This window comes from Eretmochelys imbricata, chromosome 2 (assembly GCF_965152235.1).
Source record: "Eretmochelys imbricata isolate rEreImb1 chromosome 2, rEreImb1.hap1, whole genome shotgun sequence".
NCBI classification, from domain to species: Eukaryota; Metazoa; Chordata; order Testudines; family Cheloniidae; genus Eretmochelys; species Eretmochelys imbricata.
In genome coordinates, this window is record NC_135573.1 from 30054439 (window position 1) to 30077841 (window position 23403).

At 43.4% G+C, this 23403-nt stretch overlaps 1 protein-coding gene across 3 annotated transcripts in view; it reads left to right on the plus strand.

Moving 5' to 3' along the window:
* CSMD3 (CUB and Sushi multiple domains 3) overlaps nucleotides 1-23403 on the plus strand; it is a 1168908-nt gene that overhangs the window by 1112390 nt on the left and 33115 nt on the right. For all 3 annotated transcript variants that reach the window (XM_077808852.1, XM_077808853.1, XM_077808854.1), the window contains 3 exons: nucleotides 7478-7651; nucleotides 9443-9616; nucleotides 9880-9953. In XM_077808852.1, the coding sequence (XP_077664978.1) occupies nucleotides 7478-7651; nucleotides 9443-9616; nucleotides 9880-9953 (422 nt within the window). The remainder of the gene's footprint in view (nucleotides 1-7477; nucleotides 7652-9442; nucleotides 9617-9879; nucleotides 9954-23403) is intronic.

Consider the following 23403-nt stretch of genomic DNA (forward strand, 5'->3'; position numbering starts at 1 on the left):
AGCTGAGCCCCGCTGAGAACCAACCCACCTGAAATCAGAGGGTATGTACTCAGCATAGCTCAGCTCTGCCTCTACTGCCACTGCCCATGCTACTGAGCTACACTGCTGCTTACACTTGCAGGTGCTCAATGAGAGCTAGCATGGATATATGTACATAAGCAAGGGAATCACACCCCTGGCTCACAATGTAGACAGAGTGCTCCCCACCCCGCAGAATGGCCAGGAATGCAAAGAAGCCTGTGCCCCCTGTGCAGCCCTGCCTCAGCCTGCAGCCTAATGGAAATTGTGTCTGTCTGGCTTTCAACCAAAGACCCTCGCTGTGCCAGGGAACGGGGCTCAGATTTGAGGCAGCGTCAGAATGGGAGTTTTGCCTTCTGATCATCAGACATAAACCCTTGCTCTGCCTGGGAAAGGGGCTCTCTCTCCACCTCTCCCTGCACCACAGGCTGAATCCACATGAAAGCCTTGAGCACTTCAGGAAGGCCCTGACCAGTACAGACACACCTGAGGATTCCACTACCCATGGAGCTGCATCTTCATGGGATCACAGAGGCGTAAATGAGAAATTCCTTCCCACCTTCTAAATGACCTTGCTTTCCTGAATAAACATCCAGGTGATATTAAGTTGCTCCTGCAGCACTTACTTGGGTTCGATCTAGACTGGGGAGCAGGCAAGCAGCCTTTCAAGCATCCAGGGACAGATAGCAAATTTTCTCACAAGTGAAGCCTGCGTCACCGCTACCTCTCGTCCGTTGTGTGGTCACCAGGCCAGGATGAATAGTGTGCTCCCTCCATCTTGTAAACAGCCAGGGGGGAACGTACCACACATGCAACAAATAAACAAAACAAAAAACCTGCAAACTGTTCCATGATGGCCGGCAAGGAACTTAGTAATAAAATATCTTTCCTTTCAAGCATTATTGTGATACATGTTTTCTCTTTCCAATGAGGCAAATGAGGACACCTCATTAAACCAAATGTTAAACTAAAATATTTAGGTAGGTAGAAAAAAAGAAAATCCATAAATTTGGGGAGCCTAAGGTTGGTGCAGCAGACATAGGTCACACCTTCAGAAGCGGATTTCATTCCAAGACCCTTATACCATAGGAGTGATGACAAACTGCACAGCAATGTGAAAGCTTCACCTATAACTGTCCAGACCAAAATTTTTTCATACATTTAGTAGGAAAACCTACTTCATGGTAAACAAGAGGCTCATCTTCTAGGGGCATGATCCTTGCTTGGAGTAAGATGTCTCAGGTCCTGTCTTGGGCAAACAATTGATGTGATTTGTGACCAGCAATGGATTCTAAATTGGTGGCTGCATGGATGTCATGTTACACCCAGGAACAGTCATTGCTCATTCTAAATGGTGCATGCAAACTTACAGCTGTTGGGGAAAACATTAGAGAAATTAGTAGCTAAGACAGAAAAGAAGTATCAATCCTCATTATCAAAGCCAGCACAGCAATCTACTGGTTACTACCAACACCAAGGGTATCCAAGAAGGGACTGTTACCCTGGCAGGGGAAGCTTCTGCTCCAGATTTTTTCCAGGGCAATTTAGATGAATTTTCCTCCAAACCGTCAAAATCCTCTGCATGACAAAGACTCTCCCTTATGATCCGCCCTTTGCACCCAGAGTCTTAAGTGGCTGTAGTAGTCACAGCAAGGCAAAGCTCACAGGCCACAACACACAGTGCCAGAGCCCAGATTCCTGATTTCCAAGCAATCACTTGGATCACTTGATGGTTACCTGTTCTGTTCATTTCCTCTGGGGCACATGGTATTGGCCACTGTCGGAAGACAGGATACTGGGCTAGATGGACCTTTGATCTTACCCAGTATTGCCAGTCTTATGTTCTTAAGCATATGGCTTTGCAGTAACATCAGGAAAAAACTCCCTGATTCCCTAGACAAACAGACTTTACCTGGGAGTGGAGGTAGACCCTTCAGTGACAAAGATCTAGACAGAAGATCCAGAAGATCCAGGGCCTGATATCCATGCTGGACAAATGCATGAGGCCAACCACAGCTCAGTGTCTCAATTCACTGGGCCTTCTGATCTTGCACATATGGGTCTCCCAATGGCGAGGTCACATATCAGACCTTTCTTCTGCGGGCATGTGCCCATTCCCTCAAGCTAAGGCAAGACCAGACACTGATTCACAATGAGGTGCCGGATCCCCTAGTGTGATGGAAGGTCTCAGAGAACATCCACACGAGTCTTCCCATATCCTTTCTTGGGCTGCACATTGTTACAACAGACACCAATTTGAAGGGATGGGGAACACTTCTGGGACCCAGAATAGTGTAGGGTAACTGAAGATCTGGGGAAAGGAACTACCACATCAAGTTCTTTGAGCTCAGAGCTGTCAAACTAGTGAGATGGCAGAACTACCTAGCGTGCAATCACTTTTTGGGCCAACCAGACAACATGACCATAGTTGCGTACAGGAACAACCAAGGGAGAACAAGGAGCGTAGCTCTAAATGCAGAAGCAATGGAGACAATAGAATGGGCAGACAAGACATCACCTTCCCTAAAGGCAATACCCATAAAAGGAAAGCTGAACCAAAAGGCAGACTGGCTCAGTTGACACAAAGTCAACTACTCTGAATGATGCCTGAACCAGGAAATCTTTACTCTGATCTTGCATATGTTTGGTTTCCCCTAACTTGACCTGTTTGCCAATTACACAATGCAAAATGGCAGAAATTCTTCACCTGAGAAGCAGACCCTAAGTCCATGGGACAGATGCTCTGGCACAGAGATAGCTGCAAGAGCTGCAATATGCATTCTTACCCTTCTCTCTCCTAGGGAAGGTGTTCTGAAAGATAAGGTGAGAAGGATGAGAGCCCTGACTCTTTACCAACGAAGAAGACCCTAGTTTTCTGATCTGATAGAACTGACACTGTAGCCACCACTTCAGCTTCAGACAAGACCAGACCTCTTTTTTCCAAGGCTCATTCCTCCATCCAGACCCAGGTCACCTTTAACTGACAGCCTGGCTATTGAAAGAAAAGTGTTAGCCACACTCGGCCTATATTCCAAAGTAATCAGGACTCTGCTCTCATTCAGGAGAGTTTTTCCACATGAAGACTTATAAAGACTTATAAAGCATACCTGTCCATATAGACCACCTGCAGTTTGTTGTGCCAAGAGTGCATCTCATATCCAAGGGATCCTGGGATTCCAGCCACTTATGACTTCCTTCAGAAAGATGCAGATAAGGGCCTTTTGCCCAGCAGGGTAGTTCACCAGATATCAGCCATAAGTCTTGTACTATTAGTAGGATCCTCGGGATCCTTGGCAGAAACCTCAGGTATCCAGAATTTTCAGAGCAATCAGACTTCCCAGACCAGCAGTCGGACCAATCTTTCCTCAGTTGGTCCTATCTCTGATGTTGAAAGCTTTAACCACCCATCCCTTTGAACCTCTGATTTCCTTCACTCTGCCCAGGGGCACAGCACCTGACTGTGATGCAGTGGCACACCCCAGATGGAAGAAGCACACTAAAGACTTATATCATGTGTAAAGAATCCACAAGGAAATGGGTCTCCCTGTTCATTTCCTCTTATCCCCAGGTGCCAAGGGCTTAGAGTATCCAAACTATCCATTACTAGATGGATCAGACTATGCATCGCTGAGGCACACAAGGCATCCAACAGCCCTGGTCCTAAAGGAATCAAGGTGCATTCTGCAAAATCCTTGGCAACCTCATGGGCCGAAAGAGCATGTGCCTCCAACACAGAGGTCTGCAGAGCAGTCACATAGCTATCAGCTAGCGCCTCTACCAGGCACTATAAAGTAGTCTTTCTGTCTCCACCGAGGCCTTCTTTGGCAGGAAAGTGCTGCAGGCAATGGTCCAGACATAACATGGCCATTCGAGCAGTTCAAAAATACTTTTTTCCCTATTTCTTATGTTCACTTTTCTGTCCCTCCCTAATCTTGTTCACTGTTTGCTACTTCTCATGCATATCAGAATTGTGGGGGATGCTGGGCTGCAGAATGGAAAATTTTCTCACCCAGTAATTTTCTTTCTGCTGTCAGGATCTCCCACAATTCTACCTACCCTGGACGGCTTCACAGCAAAGGCTCAGCATTCTGTTTGGATAGTTACCAAAAGGCAGAGGCCTACTGCACATAATTAATTAGTTGGCACTGAAGGTAGTGTTACAAATAATTTTCTAAGAGCTATTTCGCAGCTTAGAAATGCATCATCTGAGGAAGCAGAAGGGGGTGTGGCTAGCACCACCACTGCCAACTTTCAAGCGTTAAATAAGCACTCCAACTTTCACAATAAGCCAAAAATCAAGCTAATCCCACTTCAAAACAAGGCCGAAACAAGCCAATCCTTAAGAACCCCTCTATATGATTAGATCCCCCCCAGCGTGCAGTTGGGGACTGTGGTGGGCCCACTGTGCACCCCTGACTCTCTCCCCTCCTTGTCCCTGCTTGCCCATTGCCCCTGCTTGCTGGGAGCTAATCAAAGAAAAGAAGCTTCAAGCCAAACAAGCAACAAGCTACAAGCCGAAAACTAGCCAACAAGCAACTCACAAGCCAATTAAGCCAAAAACAAGCCCAATTTCTGTGTTTTTTCCACGGGTTTGGCATATCCGGCTAGCACAGCCTGTGCTGCAGCTTTGAACTGCCTCCAAAAATGGGAGACAGGAAGGGAATAGAACATACAGTTCAGAATTATGGGAGATGCTCCTAGCAGAAAGGAGATTATCAAGTAAGAAATGTTTTGTTTGTTCCCTTGCTTTTGAGCCAGGAAGCTGGAACATAAAGTCCCTTTTATAGTGACTAGTAATAAAGTTGCTTGGTAAACGGACTATATCCAGTTGGTGCAGGGTAAGAATGTTGGTGATTATCCCAAACTCCAACTTCTTACTGATGCTGCCGCTTGAAAGAAAGAAAAGAAAAGAATTTAAAAGGGTAAAAGCTACCCCTTTTAACCTGAGGGCCTAACCCAAAATTCAGGGGTTAATCGGTGGTTCCAGTTTGGAGGAGAAATTGGCGATAGAGATTTCTTTGATGAAGTTTTGTTTATTGGCAAAGAATGCACAAACTTCTGTGTTTCTGAATGCAGAAGGAATCAAATAGCAGGAAACAGTTTATTTTTTTCACAGCACTAACAACACTTTTTCCATCCTGTACCCCAACCCATAAACCTCTCCCCAGATTTCTTCTAAAGTCAGCCACTGTGCTTTCAGCTGCTCCTTCAAGCTGTCTTTTTCATTTTGTTGTATGTTTTGCCTTTCCATGAACACGCACACGCACACACATCCTAAAATAATACTCTGCAAAAGCTCCTGGGCAGGGTCACACATTCCTTTTATCTTTGGTGGGGGCCTATTCTTACAATTACGTTGAATGAAGGGTGAGTTCACGCCTACCAACCTCAATGAGGTTTTCACTCAACCCAAAACAATATTTCACTGAGGTCATAACCACTATGAAGAAGGTGGCAAATGCCATCATTTTGGAAGCCATGCTATCACACTTTCTCCTCCAGTTTGAGTACTATACAGACATGGAAAGGCCCAAGCACCCAGTCTCTAAAAAAAACAACCCCTAGCCCAATAAAAAAGGGAATCCTAAAGTCACCCCCAAATTCTTGGTCTCCTGCTTGGCTAAAAGGTTATTAAAATAATGGTATTTTGCATTTCCACCCAGAGTTCTGGATGATTTAGTTGATATTGGTCCTGCTTTGAGCAGGGGGTTGGACTAGATGACCTTCTGAGGTCTCTTCCAATCCTAATCTTCTGTGATTCTATGATTCTCAAAGAATTTAACAAGCATTAATGAATGAAGCCTCAAGCACCCGTGTGATGTATAGAAGAGTGATAATCCCATTATATAGAATTATACTAATGGTGAAACTGATGCACAGAAAAGCTAGGTGGCTTCTACAGGTCACACAGCAAGAACCTCGTGCTCCTGACCAGTGTTTCCTTTAATTTTTTTCTGCATACAGAATGACAGGCTAACTAAGTATAAGTTTAAAGCTTTTGAGTGCAGCCCCTTCATCTCCCCCATTCACATGGTCTCTCAACTCTCCTTTCCTCATTTGTCTTCATTCACTGCTGCCCACTCTCCCCACGTACTCCCTCTCCCTCCCTTAAGATCAATCCAACTACTCTCACTTATGGAATCCACACAGCTTCTGGGTGTGGTGTTCTGTCCCAGCTAGTGGCACCGAGACAACTTAGAGATTAATGAGTCTGCTCTACAGCCTCAGCTGAGAGCCAGTTGGCTTTCATCTCATGTGGTAGCGGCTCATGGACTAAGCTCCAGAGGCCCCAGGTTCAATCCTGACAACCAGGGTCTGTTGGTGTTACCCTTGCTCTCTTTCTCTTTACTCTGCTCTTTCCCACTGGTGCTCTCCTCATTCACTATTTCCCATTTATTCACTCCCTCTCAGTCATTCATTCATCTCTTCTTTTGTTTCTCTCATTGTCTCTCTCCCCATCCAATTTGCTTTCCCCATTCTCTCTCCCTTTTCATTCACATCCTCCCTCATCTCACCCCCTTTCTCCTTCTCTCTTCCTCCCACCCATTCATCCTTCAAAGTCAGTAACTCCTGCAGCCATCCCTTGTCCTCCCCCACAAAAAAATCAAATAGCACCACTACCTCCCTATCATTCTTTGTGGAACCCTTTCTGATGCTAATGTTTCTGATACTCTCCTGGGCACCACCAGACCTGAGGCATGGGGGCGGGGGGGGCCTGCGTTCTTCACTCCTGCTCAAACCTAGAGTGAGTGTTGCCTTCAAAATCTCCCCCTGCCACCCTCAGGTCTGAGGAGGGGGAAGTCAAGTTGGGATTTTTAAGTCCCTCTCCTACCTGTCAGGAGCAGCAGCACTAGCAGTCTCTGAAGAAGAGGGAATTGCAGAACCCTCTCCCCTCATCCAGAAGTAAGATGCGTCCTGGTAAATAATTACCCATGAGGCAGACAATTCTCAATGTGCGATACCTACCAAGAGAGAGAGTGTAGCCACACACGCTCCTGAATCTCATTCCTGTGTTTTAAAAACCAGACTATCTCTAAATTGACTAACAGAAAGAAAGAATTGGGTTATGACCATGTGTAAGTGAACATAATTATACTTCAGGATGCCTAACAGTCAACAAAAATCATTTTGTCATGAACACTATTAGTATTTTATCAAATATTTTATATTATATCGACTATACAGTGATTTCCATGTGTTATCTTCCCAACTGGCAGGATGCAGCATTCAACTTTGCATTATAAATTCTGGTATCTTGCAAGAATCGTGTCCCAGAAATGGAGGCAACCAGAAATATTAGCTACAGTGGTGTTGCAAGAATACAGTCAGGAAGATAACCTGTCACCACTTGTATTGTCCTCCAAAAAGATTAAATGAACACAAATGTTTTTTTCTTGTAACTGTGTACACCAGGGATATTTGCAGCAGCTGTGCCTAATCACTTTGAATGTTATTGCAGCTGTTACCTGCCCAACTCCTCCTCAGATCTCTAATGGAAGGTTGGAAGGAACAAATTTTGACTGGGGATTTAGTATTAGCTATGTCTGCTCCCCAGGCTATGAACTGTCCTTTCCTGCTGTTTTGACCTGTGTTGGGAATGGAACTTGGAGCGGCGAGGTACCTCAGTGCTTACGTAAGTATTTGTTTGAATCTCATATTTTATCCTAATTATTTTTCCTCGCTCACCTCTCGCTCATCACTCATTTTTCGGCCACTTGTCGCTTGTTCTTCAGTTGCTCGTCAGGTTTCTTTGGAAAGTAAAATCACTTGAACTTTTACTAGTAGAAGGAGGAATCCCAGACCCTCCAACCTGCTACAAATGTAGGGTGTTTTATATGCACATCTTTCCATACCAGAGAAAAATAAGGCTCCTGTGAATTACCATGTCTCGTTTCCTTAGTTACTCATGTGAAAGAGGGTTAGTGGGCATCCAACAATAGCATGTTGCCGGGGAAAGGCTTGTGAAACATTTCAGATGAATGATGGAGTTTCCACATGAGCTCTTTCTGTAAAAATTGTCTAGCTCCCAAGAATGCCAATTCCTTGTGAGGGAATTAAAGTTTTTTTTTCCCCTGAGAATTTGGAACTTTACCCATCAAATAACCACTCAGAAGAAACGTTTAGACCTCAGTGTGCAAAAAGGCTAAAAAAAATGTATGTAGATCTCTACAAACTATAATCCCCGTGTGGCATATGTTTACTAGAGAGCATAGAGTTTACACCAGAAAGTAGTCATATTGAAGCCAATCAGACTATTCACAGTAGTAAGTACTATTTTCAGTTATTGGTGTTTACAGGATCAGGCCCTTACAGAGTCTAAAGCTTTCTCTTAGTAACAATTTTGTAATGGAATCTATGCTGCCAGTTCTATGATGTAGTGTGAATTTCCGAATAGTCATAGATTAAGACCCCTATCTTGCAAACAAATCTCAGTATCGGTATGTGGAGCCTCTTTGCTACCAGTGAGGTTATATCAGAGAATGTGGAGTTCGGGGGCATAGAATATATCATAGCTGATCATAGCACTGGTCCCATGAAACACTGTATGCAGCTTCTGAAAATGGCCAATACCTAATACTGCAGGGAGAGCCAAAAAACTCACCCAGCATGCATCTAGCCAGTTATTCAACGCTATGCCATGGACAGAAGAAAATCCTTGCAGGTGATAAATTCAAAGCCTTAAGACTCTGATTTAGAATATATTATTACTGGCAGATACCTATTCTATTTAATAAATGTCTATTAATGTTTGACTTTCAGATTTCTACTTAAACTGCTTTCCATGTTTAATGTAATTCTTTTTATTGTAGTTCTGGTTAGCCCCACTAACTTTCTAGTGATCTTACTCCATACCCAAGTTATCAATTGTAGTTAAGTAAGATGAAGTAAGAAGCTGCCACTCCTAAAATCTGTTTCTCTTTGGACAACTTCTTTTGCTCCCTCCAAGAGCATGAAAGATGCTATAAGTACCAGGTGTTATGAGGTTCTGTTGTGCAGGCAGAGGACTGTCATACTCTGCAATGGTTTTCTGCGGGGCATCTTGTATGCTGATGTAATATAGGATTAGGGGATAGAGTAGAGCTGTGGATGTGGAAGGTTTTGTAACTGGCGGAATCACCAGACACACAGTACATCTCCAAGCTGTTCCCTCTGCCTCTCTCATAGGGATTCTAATCAGCCACCAAAGCTAGTTCAACCTTGAGACTGCAGTCAGTACTAGCAAAGACTGGCTCTCCATCATGTTGTGCAGATTCTATTCCTTCCTCGCTCCCACAAAACTCCCATTTATTTGGTTATGTATAAGAGCCAGACACGAGATTTGGAGTAACTGTTCAGCTAAGCTCAGGTACTTTAGTGTAAGTCTTATTTTAATACCTTTTAGCAAATACTGAATGCTTTCTATATGTCACATAATTTTCCATAGCAAAGTTTTGTGGTGACCCTGGAGTACCTTCTCAAGGGAAAAGAGAAGGCAAGAGCTTCATCTACCAGTCAGAAGTCTCTTTCAGCTGCAATCCTCCGTTTGTTTTGGTTGGGTCCAGTACTCGGATATGCCAAGCAGATGGAACTTGGAGTGGTTCTTCTCCTCGATGTATAGGTAAGATGAAATCCATGTTACTGAGATCTACTGGATTCTTCTGTTTGGTTCTCCCACTCCTAGACCTGCCAGTTCGTGTATGAAAACTTTGATTTATTGTGTTGTGTTATTCAACACTATCTGTGAAACATGACCATTTTAATCATGATACTTCTACTGATCCTGTTCTCCAAATGGTTAAATTAAATGTATTTGTTGACACACAGATTTTTTTCACTAAAAAAATACCTTATGTTGTGTTGATTTTATTTTTATTTTTTTAGAACCCACTCACACATCATGTGAAAACCCTGGAATCCCCCGGCACGGATCACAAAACAATACATTTGGCTACCAGGTAGGGTGTGTTGTGTTGTTTTTATAGTACACAGTAGTTCAGACTATGGTTCTCAGACTATGATCCAGGAACCACTGATGATTAAAGGAGCACTTGCCTATGGTTTGCTAAGAACAAGATGCTCATATGGTTTTGGTTCTCCTTATTTCCAGCTGCAGATTTACATTAAAATCAGCAACAAACCCTTTAAATACTTTTCCAGTGCTAAATTCTATGCAAACAATTGTTATAGTTGCCAAACAGATGTTTTGTGATCATAAATGGGAGAGAAAGTGTTCCACATACTCTGGAACTGGAAAGCCGGTAGTCTATGGATTAATCCCTGTATTAAAATGTGGTCTACACGATGAAACATTTGGAAGCTCTAGTCATATACTCAATTTGACAAACTGTGATTTGGACTCTGCAGTGCTAATGTGTACGTTGATTTTGGCAGGAGAGGTCATTTTCTTAATTAAAAAAATAAACGTAATATCCAAGTTATTCATCTCTCCAAGGCCTTGTCTACACTGGCAAGTTTCTGTACGGTAAAGCAGCTTTCTGTGGTGTAACTCCCGAGGTGTACACACTGCCAAGCCACTTAGTGCACAGAAACTGTGCAGTTTTAACGCAGTAAAAAAACCACCCCGACGAGAGGCATAGAGCTTTCTGCGCTGGGTCTATAGTGTAGACACCCTGGTTGATTACAGCGTGACAATTGGTCTCCCAGAGGTATCCCACAATGTCTGTTCTTGCCTCTTTGGTCATCGGTTTGAATTCTACTGCCCTGCCCTCAGGTGACTATCCCTTTAATTCCTGGGGAATTTTGAAAGTCCCCTTCCTGTTTGCTCTGTGATGCGTGCAGTGGTTTCAGTGCATCTTTCCGGGTGACCATGCCTGCTGCATGCACCAGGCGATCCCCCGCTTGGAGCAATGCTGAGCTGCTGGACCTCTTCAGCATTTGGGGAGAGGAGGCTGTCCAGTCCCAGCTGCGCTCCAGCCATAGGAATTATGATTCCTACTGACAGATTTCACGATGCATGAAAGAAAGGGACCATGCCCAGGATACAATGCAGTGCAGGATCAAAGTGAAGGAGCTGCAGAACACCTACCATACGGTGTGGGAGGCAAACTGCCACTCCGGTGCTGCACCGATGAGCTGCTGGTTCTACAAAAAGCTGGATGCAGTACTCGGTGGCGACCCCACCTCCACTGCAAAGGCCACTGCGGATACTTCAGCGGCTCATGTGCCAGTCAAGAGTGGACTGAGCCAGGAAGAGGAAATCTTGGATGAGCATGTGGAGGAGGAGGGGGACCCAGAGGCAGAGCACAACTCAGAGGTCAGAGATGCAAGCAGCCAGGAGCTCTTCTCTATCCCAGAGGAGTAAACAATACTGCGTCTATAAAATGTTACATTTTGGCTTCACAGATATTACCTTGGGAGCCAAGGCTCCCTCTTTATTATCCCTGGCTGAATGGCTGCGCAGAATTAGAAAGCGGACACGAAAAACTAAAGAGGACTTTCTGCGTGATGTCATGATGCACTCAGCGACCAAAAAACAAGAATTAAAGGAGTGGTGGGACAGTGAGAAGAGGGACCGAAAGGAGAACACAGCATGCCAGAATGAAGCCACGGAGTGGCTCTTAAACGTTATGGAGCACCAAGCGGACACACTCCAGGCGCTACTAACGCTGCAAACTGAGCAGCTCCACACCCACCCTCCCCTGCAGCTGCTGTTACAAAACTCTTTCCCATGTGCCCACCAGACTCACCAACACACTCTTATCAACCTCCTGGCTCTAGTCTGGACCCGCTGCATTCCACTCCTGCCCGTCACAGTCCAGCCCTGCAGACTCCCAGTACCCACTGCAGATTAGCCCTGCTGAAGTACAGTACTTACTGCACTGTACTCCAAAGGACAAGGATGCATATGATACCTGGACATACACAAATCTTTAACCATCCCAGGACCCCACCTCCTCCTGGGACTCTCCCTTCCCCCATCCACCACAGAACTGATGTGTTTTTTTGTTTGTCTCTCTCCTCTCGTTGTTGTTGTTTTTTTTAAATTGTGTTTGAAAGCAATCTTTACTCCATTAATTGAAAGCAAACAGATCCCTTCAAAGCAACAGGCAGTTTTCTTAAACCTTCACAGTGCATCGTCTGCACCAGTCACAATTACCTCCTAGTATTACTGCACTCCCGAGCATAGAAACAAATATTACTGGCTTTCAGCTTCAAATTGTTGCCTCAGGTCATCCCTAATCCTTATGGCCCCACGCTGCACCCCTCTAATAGACCTGGTCTCTGGCTGTTCAAATTCAGCCTCCAGGTACTGAGCCTCAGCTGTCCAGCCCTGAGTAAAGCTTTCACCCTTCCCTTCACAAATATTACATAGTGTACAGCACATGGCTATAAGCATAGGAATATTGTCACCGGTGAGGTCCAGCCTCACATATAGGCAGTGCCAGCGGGCCTTTAAATGGACAAAAGTACACTCAACAATGTCAAGGTTCCCCATGTATGGCTTCATAAGCCATGGCATTAAGGGGTAGGCAGGGTCTCCCAGGATCACAATAGGCATTTCGACTTCCCCTATGGTGAACTTCTGGTCCAGGAAGAAAGTCCCTGATTGTAGCTTCCTGAACAGGCCAGTGTTCAGAAAGATGTGTGTGTGTCATGCACCTTTCCAGATCAGCCTGTGTTAATGTCTATGAAATTCCCACCGTAATCCACAAGCACCTAGAGAACCACAAAGAAATACCTCTTCCAATTAAAGTACTCGGTGGCTAGGTGGTCTGGTGCCAGAATTGAAATATGTGGGCCATCTATCGCCCCCCCACAGTTAGGGAAGCCCATTTGTGAAAAGACATCTACAATGTCACACACATTGCCCAGAGTCACGGTCTTTTGGAGCAGGATATGATTAATGGCCCTGCACACGTCCGTCAACACAAGTCCAATGGTCAACTTTTCCACTCTGAACTGGTTAGTGACTGATCGGTAGCCATCTGGAATAGCCAGCTTCTACAGTGCAATTGCCATGCGCTTCTCCAACAGCTGGACAGCTCTCTTTCTCATGTCCTTGTACCGCAGGACTGGGGCGAGCTCATCACACAGTCCCATGAATGTGGCTTTCCTCATCCGAAAGTTCTGCGGCCACTACTCGTTATCCCAGACGTGCATGACAATGTGATCCCACCACTAAGTGCTTGTTTCCTGAGCCCAAAAGCAGCGTTCCACTGTGGTCAGCACCTCCGTGAATGCCACAAGCAATCTCGTGTCATAGCTGCTACACTTGGTGAGATCAATGTCACACTCTTCTTGCCTTTGTAGTTTAAGGAATAACTCCTCTTCCACTTGTGACTTGTTAGTGAGAGCGAGCAGCATATTGGTCAATAGTGCAGGATCCATTCCTGGAGACCAAAGAGGCAGAAGATGCACTACACCAACCATTGAAAGATGGTGCCAAATGCGGATGGAAGCACATGGATTGCTGGGATGCGAAGCAATGTATCACAGGGCTTTGGGACAGGTCCTAGGATGTCCCATGACCCTCTCCACCTTCCCACAACTTTTGCGGCAGAAAAGGAAGAGATGCTCTGTGGGACAGCTGCCCAGAGTGCACCATTCTGAATACCAGTGAAAGTGCCGCAAGTGTGAACATGCTTTTTTGCAGGCAGCTGACAGTGTAAACACACAACAGTGCTTTCCCTTCAGCGTCTCTGAGCGGTGATGTAACTGCCAGCGATGTAACTCTGCTAGTGTAGACATACCCTTAGTTTTTCTTATATTGAGGAAATACTAATATAGCACCAAAACCTGAAATTGAAGGTCAGTTTTTAATCAGCAAAATTATCATTGATTTCAGTGGGATATTTCCTAGGTAAGGATTGAGTAAACTGAGTAAGGATGTCAGGATTTGGCCCACATTTTGATAATAATATGATAAAACAGTTATAGTCAAGCCAATTTTCCTCTTGCTCACACCAAAATATATCAGGAGAGATGCCAGTGTAAAATGAATTTAAGTGAAAAGAGAATCAGTCTCAACATTCTTTAAAGAATACAGTACATAGACGATTTGTGCATGCTTTTGGGACAACAAAATGCTACGTTAGAACGTGCTCATTATATTCATTGCATTGCCATTTTCTGTAATTTTGTTGTCAAATTCCCTAGGGTCATTTGTCTGACATGTTAATCATCTGTCTTACATTCTGACAGGCCAGTCTGATCCCTCTAGATTTTTGTTTTTGTTTTTTGTTTTTCCTCTGGTGAATGGAAGCATCATTAGCATCCAGCATACAACTCTTCAAATAAACAGGCATATTGTCAACTGATACATAGTTTCTAAAACAAATGTAGCTATTGACAGGATTTACAACTTTGATCCCCAAAGTTCTAAGTGCCTTGCAGATTAATAGGGCAACGCTGTAAATGCACTTCAGCAGTGTTTAGTACTCTCTTTCCCTGTAGGAACTGCAGCACTCCTTCTTCTGCTTAAGGGGAAGGGTTAGGAGGTAGCTCCTTTATCTGATGCCTAGTGGGGAAGGAAAAACTAAGATAACACTGCCTTGGCCACTCTGGCTAAACATAGGGGAAGGATAAAGAAGAATCCAAATCTAAATCCAAAACGCAACAGACCAGATCTTGGCAGAAAGACAATCAACATCTAGCACCATATCTAATAATATGTAGGAAGACTTTATGGAGAATTAGAGAGACACAGTGAGTGAAGTAGTATATTTTATTGGCCCAACTTCTGTTGGTGATACAAGCTTTCAAGGTACACACAGCCCTTCTTCATGCACCTTGTCTCTCTAATGTCCTGGAACCAACTGCACACACAGTTATGGAGGATTAGGCAGAGCACTTTGAAGTTTTAGCAAGTGAATAATGAAGAGTTTTTGTCATATAAAGTTCTGCTTCTAAAATAGTAGATGTTCCGCACAATTTGTACATATACAGTGTCACCAGTTAACACTAGTAGAACCAAGTTGCATACTTCATTGTGCAGCTTCTAATTAAGATCTCACATACACGGAGAAAGTTTAGGTCTGAGGCTGAATGTAAAACCCCAACGTAGAACACCTTCCACCCTCTGGTTGTCAGATTACACAGAATGAACATGGCATGGCCTCTTGGCAATGCTAACCCCTAGTTATGGGTTTCCACAGTGCCAATTTCTTCCTAGCTATCCACTTCCCTGCCTGGCCAGTCCTCTTCTGTCACCAGAACTCCAAGATCAGGCTCTTTTAAGCTGGCTACACAGAGAATTATCCAGCCCTGACCTCCCCACTTTGCTGTTTTGAAGTGATCTCCAGACTTTGCATTTTATAATCTATGCCTACAAAAAAGCCACTACCTGCCTGCTTTCCCAGGTCCCAAAGATAGGGTCTATGCACAGTGTGGGTCTCTTCTAGATCACAGCATACATGCTATCCCCACATCACAATGTAATGATGCTAGTTGGAGTTTTCCAGAGGAAAGATTAGACAGAAATTGAGTAAGGGTATCAGTATTTGGCCCTTGCATATTAAGTTAAGCAGATGTGCATCAAAAATGCTAGCTCAGCCCTACTTCAGATACCAGCCACAGAATGTAAATAAATGGTATCATATGGTATAATTGGGATGTGTACCTGCTTTTAGGATATTATCATTCATTCCAATATTTTGTTACGTAGCAAATTTATTCTGAACACAGTATATTATATCAAGCAGATTTTACAAAGACAAAATACCTTTGTCTCACTATATAGCAACTTCATCTATAAGGTTGAAAAATAAATTGCTTCTTTGAAATGAACTGTGGGTTTGAAATATTTGTTCAGAGATATTGCTAGTAACATAGGAAATTGTTTATAGCACATTGGCCATAAGCCATTATAGCGCACCACACTGCTGAAATGAAGCAAGGATTTATTTAGAACAATCTGTCTTGCATGCGAGGCTCTGTAGTTCTATTTTTTTTCCAATTTAGGTTTTTGTGGAAATTCAGCAAGTTTCCTGCATGTTAAAGCTTGAAGGGAGCCAAAGTGCAAACTGTATTTAGAAAGAAAAATAGCCACATTACACCCCTAGTATCCTTGTATTAGCTCTTGGGTCTGTTTTATGATGCGCCCTATGATATTCAATATGAAGATAAGGGAAAACCTTGTAAACTTTCTTCTTCTGTGAATTTAGTGCTTATAAAGCTATAATTTGATAGCACTGTAGAATGAAAACCTGTTTATTTCAAGATAAGTGCTGTATAGTATGGACAGCCATGTGTACACCTCCAAGTCTTCCCCCACCACTATGCCCCAATCTTGATCTGGAGCAGTGAAAGAATAGTTCATTCTTAGTCTAATCAGCCTTTAACTTCCAACAAGGATGCAAATTGTGTGAGATTATGTGATGTGCACACACATTCACAGGGAACTAAGACTACAAACTTATTTCACAGAGACCAATAATTGTGTTTATTTAGTAGCAAAGACTTTTATGCCTATGGCACTGGACTGGATTAGTAGAAGTGATGTAGTGGTGAAAGTGCCATTACCACTACTTTGAGCAACCCCGTTTTTCTGAGAGAGCCTTTATAACCATGTAGGTTTTCAGCTAGGATTCAGCTAGGGCGTCAAGAGGTGCATTTTATTTCACTTCCAAAAGAATGGCCAAATGTTAGTTGAGCAAAAGAGCTGATACAGCAGACACCCTGGAGAATGCACACCAACCATCCCTTAAATCCAGGCATACTTGCCTTCCAAAAATATAACCTTTTATTGCTTTTGTTTGTTAAAAAAAATACAGAGCTCTACAATAAATAACAGATGTTTAGTATGAAAAGACTGCTTTAAGTCCCTTTGTGGTCAGAATAATGACTCTAAAGATGCACCTTCTTACTCAATAGATCTGTTTCCTGAAAGTCTTATCTACCAGTTAGTAATGAAAATAAGATTTTCCCACGTTTTACTTCCATTCAACTAAGAGAGGATAGAGTGAGATGGCTTCTGCTCTAGTTTGCACATGATTGTGAAGAATAGTTAACTCTGTTCTAAGTGGCTAATCTTTATTTCTGGTGCAGACAAGCAAGCAAGAAAGAACAGAGCTTCACTCTAGTTTGCAGGGGTGGCTGATAGAGAAAACATTTTAACTTGTAAAGTAAGGAACCATGAGTTTTACACAGGTAGTTATTAGATCCCATTGCCTGCCAATGAATGGATACTGGGTATCTCATTAATGTCCTATTCAGAATGTCCCATTCTGGTCTGACCACCAACAACTGCAAGCAAAACTTGTAGTATGAGCTGAGACTGTGGTATGAGCAAGACACACACTAGACTCTGTCAGTGGTGGGCAACCTGCGGCCCGCGGCCCATCAGGGTAATCTGATTGTGGGCCGCAAGACATTTTGCTGACATTGCCCGTCCACAGGCACAACCTCTCTCTCCTTTGCTGCCGTTCACCATTCCCAGCCAGCATGTCCCTGTGGCCCACCACTTCCTGCAGCTCCCATTGGCCAGGAACGGCAAACCATGGCCACTGGGAACTGCAGGGGGCCATGCCTGTAGGTGGTCAAAGTCGGCAAAATGTCTCGTAGTCCGCAATCAGATTTCCCTGATGAGCCGCATGCAGCCCGTGGGTCGCAGGTTGCCCACCACTGCTCTATGTCCTTTAGTCAGTTTAAAGTGAATGACCTCCCACTGGAAGTTCCTTACATTATTAAGTCCTCTCTACAACATATTGTAACATAAGGATCATTAGAAGGAATGATGTGACACCAGATTGTCCAAAAAAACAACAAACTTTAATGCAGCCATCGCCCATATACAGCAGTACCTGCTTTATCTGCCTCCCCTACAGCTGGAAACCCACCACCCTACTCACCAAAAGAACACTTTGTTTCAGTTCCTATTCCCCTGCATCTGACTCTAGCCACATCCACTTACAACCCAGATTTTTTGGGAAGAGAAAACCCATTCAATATCCTGGTATAATCTGGCGACTGGAGGACCAAGAATAAAGACGGGTAGAATCACACTGAAAAAAAATAGTTCTCCTTTCCTTTCCAGCACTCATAAAAATTCAGATAGAACTCTAAGCAAATGCTTTGGTCAGTTGTTACTTTATCTGAACTGGTTTTACCATGACTAACCAAAACTTCTGCTACTCTTAGTGAAGTGAATTTACTGCAATCTCAGATAGAAGTGTGTGTGTTTCAGTAACAATTGTTCTCATAGCTCATGCCTCCCATTTTGAAAATGTATTATTAGTAAACTTGGTTATGGTTGGGAATGGTTAATATTTATACACCTTCTTCTGAGATGAGCATCACCCCTTTGCTGAGTGGTAGCAGATATCCAGTGCTTTGCAGCTTGATTTCCCAGTGGAGAAGAAATCAGTGATGCAGAGTCTGGGTATAAAATTAGCCCAATAGTGCAGTTTAAAATAAAAAAGGAGAACAATGCAGAAATATCTTCATGTGTTGCTACTGTATCAGGATAAAAAAAAGAGGGTTTTTAGCATTTTTAGTAGAAAAAATGTTTAGTGGAAAAATTTTGTGAATGTTATGAACAGGAATTTTCACAATATTTATGTTAGCAGTTTAAGCATTTCAGTTTCATATTCTGGGATCAGGGATTTGTGGCATAGGAACGCTGACGCTCCTAGATGGTGGGCAAGGTGCTGCTGCAGGATGGGGGCTTGTACTTTTGAATGGGGGGCAGTGCTGTGGTGCACTGCCAGCTTCAAAGGAGAGGAATTTCCACAGCCCCACACAATCTCCAGTTCCTTTGCCTTTGAGCCAATCACTGCTTGGGGGGGAGTTGATGCCTGAGGAACTGGGTGGTAGGCAGGAGATGCAGCCTTGGGATAAAGGCAGGAGCCACAGTATGAGTGAGTTTCCTTTGCCAGTGTTCCTCTAGATCTTGGAGACCCAGGATTTTTGCTGCAGTCAAACCCAATGGGTATGACTCTTCAGGCACTCCTTAAGGACCAACTTCCTGTTTGCACACCTCTGGTTTGAGCAGGACTACATTGTACAGAACTTGAAATAATAGAATCATACAAATCTAGGACTGGAAGGGACCTCGATAGTTCAGCTATCCCAGTCCTCTGCACTGAGGCAAGGCTAAGGATCACCGTCCCTGACAGGTCTTTGTCTAACCTGTTCTTAAAAACTCCAAGGACAGCTGTTCCACAACCTCACTAGGTAATTTGTTCCAGTGTAACTACCTTTACAGCTAAGACATTTTCCCTAATGTCTAACCATATCTCCCTTGCTGCAATCTGAACCCATTACTTCTTGTCCAGTCCTTCATAGATAAGGAAAACAATTTATCACCCTCCTCTTTTATGTACTTGAAGACTTTTATTGTGTTCCCCTTTCAGTCTTCTTTTCTGAAGACTACACAAACCCATTTTTTTCAGTCTTTCCTCACAGGTCATGTTTTCTAGACCTTTAATCCTTTTTGTGGCTCTCCTCTGGGTTTTCTCCAGATTGTCTACATCTTTCCTGAAGTATGGGTGCTGGCACTGGACACAGTACTCCATCTGAGGCATTATCAGTGCTGAGTAGAGCAGAAGAATTACGTTTCATGACTTGCTTACAACACTCCTGCTACTGATGTTCACTTTTATTTTTTCAATGGTATTACATTGTTGACTCATATTTAGTGTCTAATCCATTGTAACCTCAGATCATTTTTTGCAGGACTCCTTCCTATTAATCATTTCCCATTTTGAATTTGTGAAGTTGATTGTTCCTTCCTAAGTGGAGTACTTTGCATTTGTCCTTATTGAATTTCATCCTGTGTGTTTCAGGCCTTTTCTCCAGTTCATCAAGATCATTTTGCATTCAACTCATATCCTCCAAAGCAATTCCAACCCCTCCCAGCCCACAAACTTTATAAGTGTACTCTCTATGCCATTATCCAAATCACTGATGAAGATATTGAACAGGACTGGAGCAAGGACAGATCCCTGCAGGACCCCTGTCGATACACCCTTCCAGTTTGACTGTGAACCATTGATAACTACACTCTGAGTATGATTTTCCAATCAGTTGTGTACCCACCTAATATAGGTTCATCTAGACTGTATTTCCCTAGTTTATTTTTGAAAATGTCATGTGAGACAGTATCAAAAGCCTTACTAAAGTCAAAATAGATCTACTGCTTACCCCCTATCCAAAAGACTTGTTACCCTGTCAAAGGAGGATATTAACTTGGTTTGACATGATTTGTTCTTGACAAATCCATACTGACTGTTACTTTTCTCCTTATTATCTTCCATGTGCTTACAAATTGATTGTTTAATTATTTGCTCTGTTATCTCTCCGGGAAGTGAATTTAAGATGACTAGTTTATAATTCCCTGGGTTGTCCTTATTCCTCTTTTTTATAGATAGGTACTATATTTGCCTTTTTCTAGTCCTCTGAGATCTCTCCTGTCTTCCACAAGTTCTCAACAAGAATTGCTAATGGCTCAGAGATCTCTTCAGCTAGTTCCTTAAGTGTTCTAGGATATATTTCACCAGGCCCTGGTGACTTGAAGGCATCTAACTTGCCTAAGTAATTTTTAACTTGTTCTTACCCTATTTTAGCCTAAGATCATACCCCATTTACACTAATGTTCACTGTATTAGTCATCTGATCAGTTCTTGGTGAAAACTAAAACAAAAAGGGAATTTAACACTTTGGTCAGTGCTGTATTTTCAGTAATTGTCTTTCCCTCCTCATTGAGTAATGAGCTTACCCTGTTCTTGGTCTTCCTCTTGCTTCTAATGTATTTGCAAAATGTTTTATTGTTACCCTTTAATCATATTTTGCCCCTTGGCCTTTCAAATTTTGTCCCTACATGCTTGTGCTGTTTTTTTTTTTTTTTTTAATATTTATCCTTTGTCATTTGACCTAGTTTTCACTTTTTGTATGACTCTTTCTGATTTTCTATATTAGAATGTTGATTGAAGATTACTATGGAGCCTAAAGTGGATAGAATTCCTGATAGGTTTCAGAGTAGCAGCCATGTTAGTCTGTATCCGCAAAAAGAAAAGGAGTACTTGTGGCACCTTAGAGACTAACAAACTTATTTGAGCATAGGCTTTCATGAGCTACAGCTCACTTCATCGGATGCAAGCAGTGGAAAATACAGTGGGGAGATTTATATACACAGAGAACATGAAACAATGGGTGTTACCATACACACTGTAAGGAGAGTGATCAGGTAAGGTGAGCTATTACCAGCAGGAGAGCGGGGGTGGGGTGGGGGGCGGGGGAGGCGCGGGAGAACCTTTTGTAGTGATAATCAAGGTGGGCCATTTCCCATAGTTGACAAGAATGTGTGAGGAACAGTGGGGGGGAAATAAACGTGGGGAAATAGTTTTACTTTGTGTAATGACACATCCACTGACAGTCTTTATTCAAGCCTTAAGTTAATTGTATCTAGTTTGCAAATTAATTCCAATTCAGCAGTCTCTCGTTGGAGTCTGTTTTTGAAGTTTTTTTGTTGAAGAATTGCCACTTTTAGGTCTGTAATCGAGTGACTGAAGAGATTGAAGTGTTCTCCGACTGGTTTTTGAATGTTATAATTCTTAACGTCTGATTTGTGTCCATTTATTTTTTTGTGTAGAGACTGTCCAGTTTGGCCAATGTACATGGCAGAGGGGCATTGCTGGCACATGATGGCATATATCACATTGGTAGATGTGCAGGTGAACGCGCCTCTGATAGTGTGGCTGATGTGATTAGGCCCTATGATGGTGTCCCCTGAATAGATATGTGGACACAGTTGGCAACAGGCTTTGTTGCAAGGATGGTTCCTGGGTTAGTGTTTTTGCTGTGTGGTGTGTGGTTGCTGGTGAGTATTTGCTTCAGGTTGGGGGGCTTTCTGTAAGCAAGGACTGACCTGTCTCCCAAGATCTGTGAGAGTGATGGGTCGTCCTTCAGGATAGGTTGTAGATCCTTGATGATGCATTGGAGAGGTTTTAGTTGGGGGCTGAAGGTGATGGCTAGTGGTGTTCTGTTATTTTCTTTGTTGGGCCTGTCCTGTAGTAGGTAACTTCTGGTTACTCTTCTGACTCTGTCGATCTGTTTCTTCACTTCAGGAGTTTGTAAGAATGCTTGATAGCGATCTTGTAGGTGTTTGTCTCTGTCTGAGGGACTGGAGCAAATGTGGTTGTATCGTAGAGCTTGGCTGTAGACAATGGATCATGTGGTGTGGTCTGGATGAAAGCTGGAGGCATGTAAGTAAGCATTGCGGTCAGTAGGTTTCCAGTATAGGGTGGTGTTTATGTGACCATAGCTTATTAGCACCGTAGTGTCCAGAAAGTGGATCTCTTGTGTGGACTGGTCCAGGCTGAGGTTGATGGTGCAATGGAAATTGTTGAAATCCTGGTGGAATTCCTCAAGGGCTTCTTTTCCATGAGTCCAGATGATGAGGATGTCATCAATGTAGCGCAAGTAGAGTAGGGGCGTTAGGGGACGAGAGCTGAGGAAGCGTTGTTCTAAGTCAGCCATAAAAATGTTGGCATTCTGTGGGGCCATGCGGGTACCCATAGCAGTGCCGCTGATTTGAAGGTATACATTGTCCCCAAATGTGAAATAGTTATGGGTGAGGACAAAGTCACAAAGGTCAGCCACCAGGTTTGCTGTGACATTATCGGGGATACTGTTCCTGACGGCCTGTAGTCCATCTTTGTGTGGAATGTTGGTGTAGAGGGCCTCTACATCCATCGTTGCTAGGATGGTGTTTTCAGGAAGATCACCAATCAATTGTAGTTTCCTCAGAAAGTCAGTGGTGTCTCGAAGATAGCTGGGAGTGCTGGTAGCGTAGGACCTGAGGAGGGAGTCTACATAGCCAGACAATCCTGCTGTCAGGGTGCCAATGCCTGAGATGATGGGGCATCCAGGATTTCCAGGTTTATGGATCTTGGGTAGCAGATAGAATACCCCTGGTCGGTGTTCTAGGGGTGTGACTATGTGGATTTGTTCTTGTGCTTTTTCAGGGAGTTTCTTGAGCAAATGGTGTAGTTTCTTTTGGTAACCCTCAGTGGGATCAGAGGGTAATGGCTTGTAGAAAGCGCTGTTGGAGAGCTGCCGAGCAGCCTCTTGTTCATATTCTGACCTATTCATGATGACGACAGCACCTCCTTTTTCAGCCTGAGTGTTTACATGATGTGTCATTGATTCTTGATCTTGAACAAGTTACTTAGTCCAATATTTTCATATTGGATCCCTAAGCAGCCTGATATGTAACTCTCCTTGCTTTCTGTGGGAGCCAGTGGAATTTCCTCTACTCAGCATCTCAAAAATTATGCCACTGTGTTTACGTGCAAAATATGGGTGAAAGTAAAGGGGGAAAGGGATGTATCCAGCTCTTTCCTTCATAGAAAATTGTTGATTCCTCTTCAAAAGAATGTTTCTGAAACAAAGAGGAGAATAAGTAGATTCATATGTCATTTGCATTGAAATGTTACAAATGTGTTT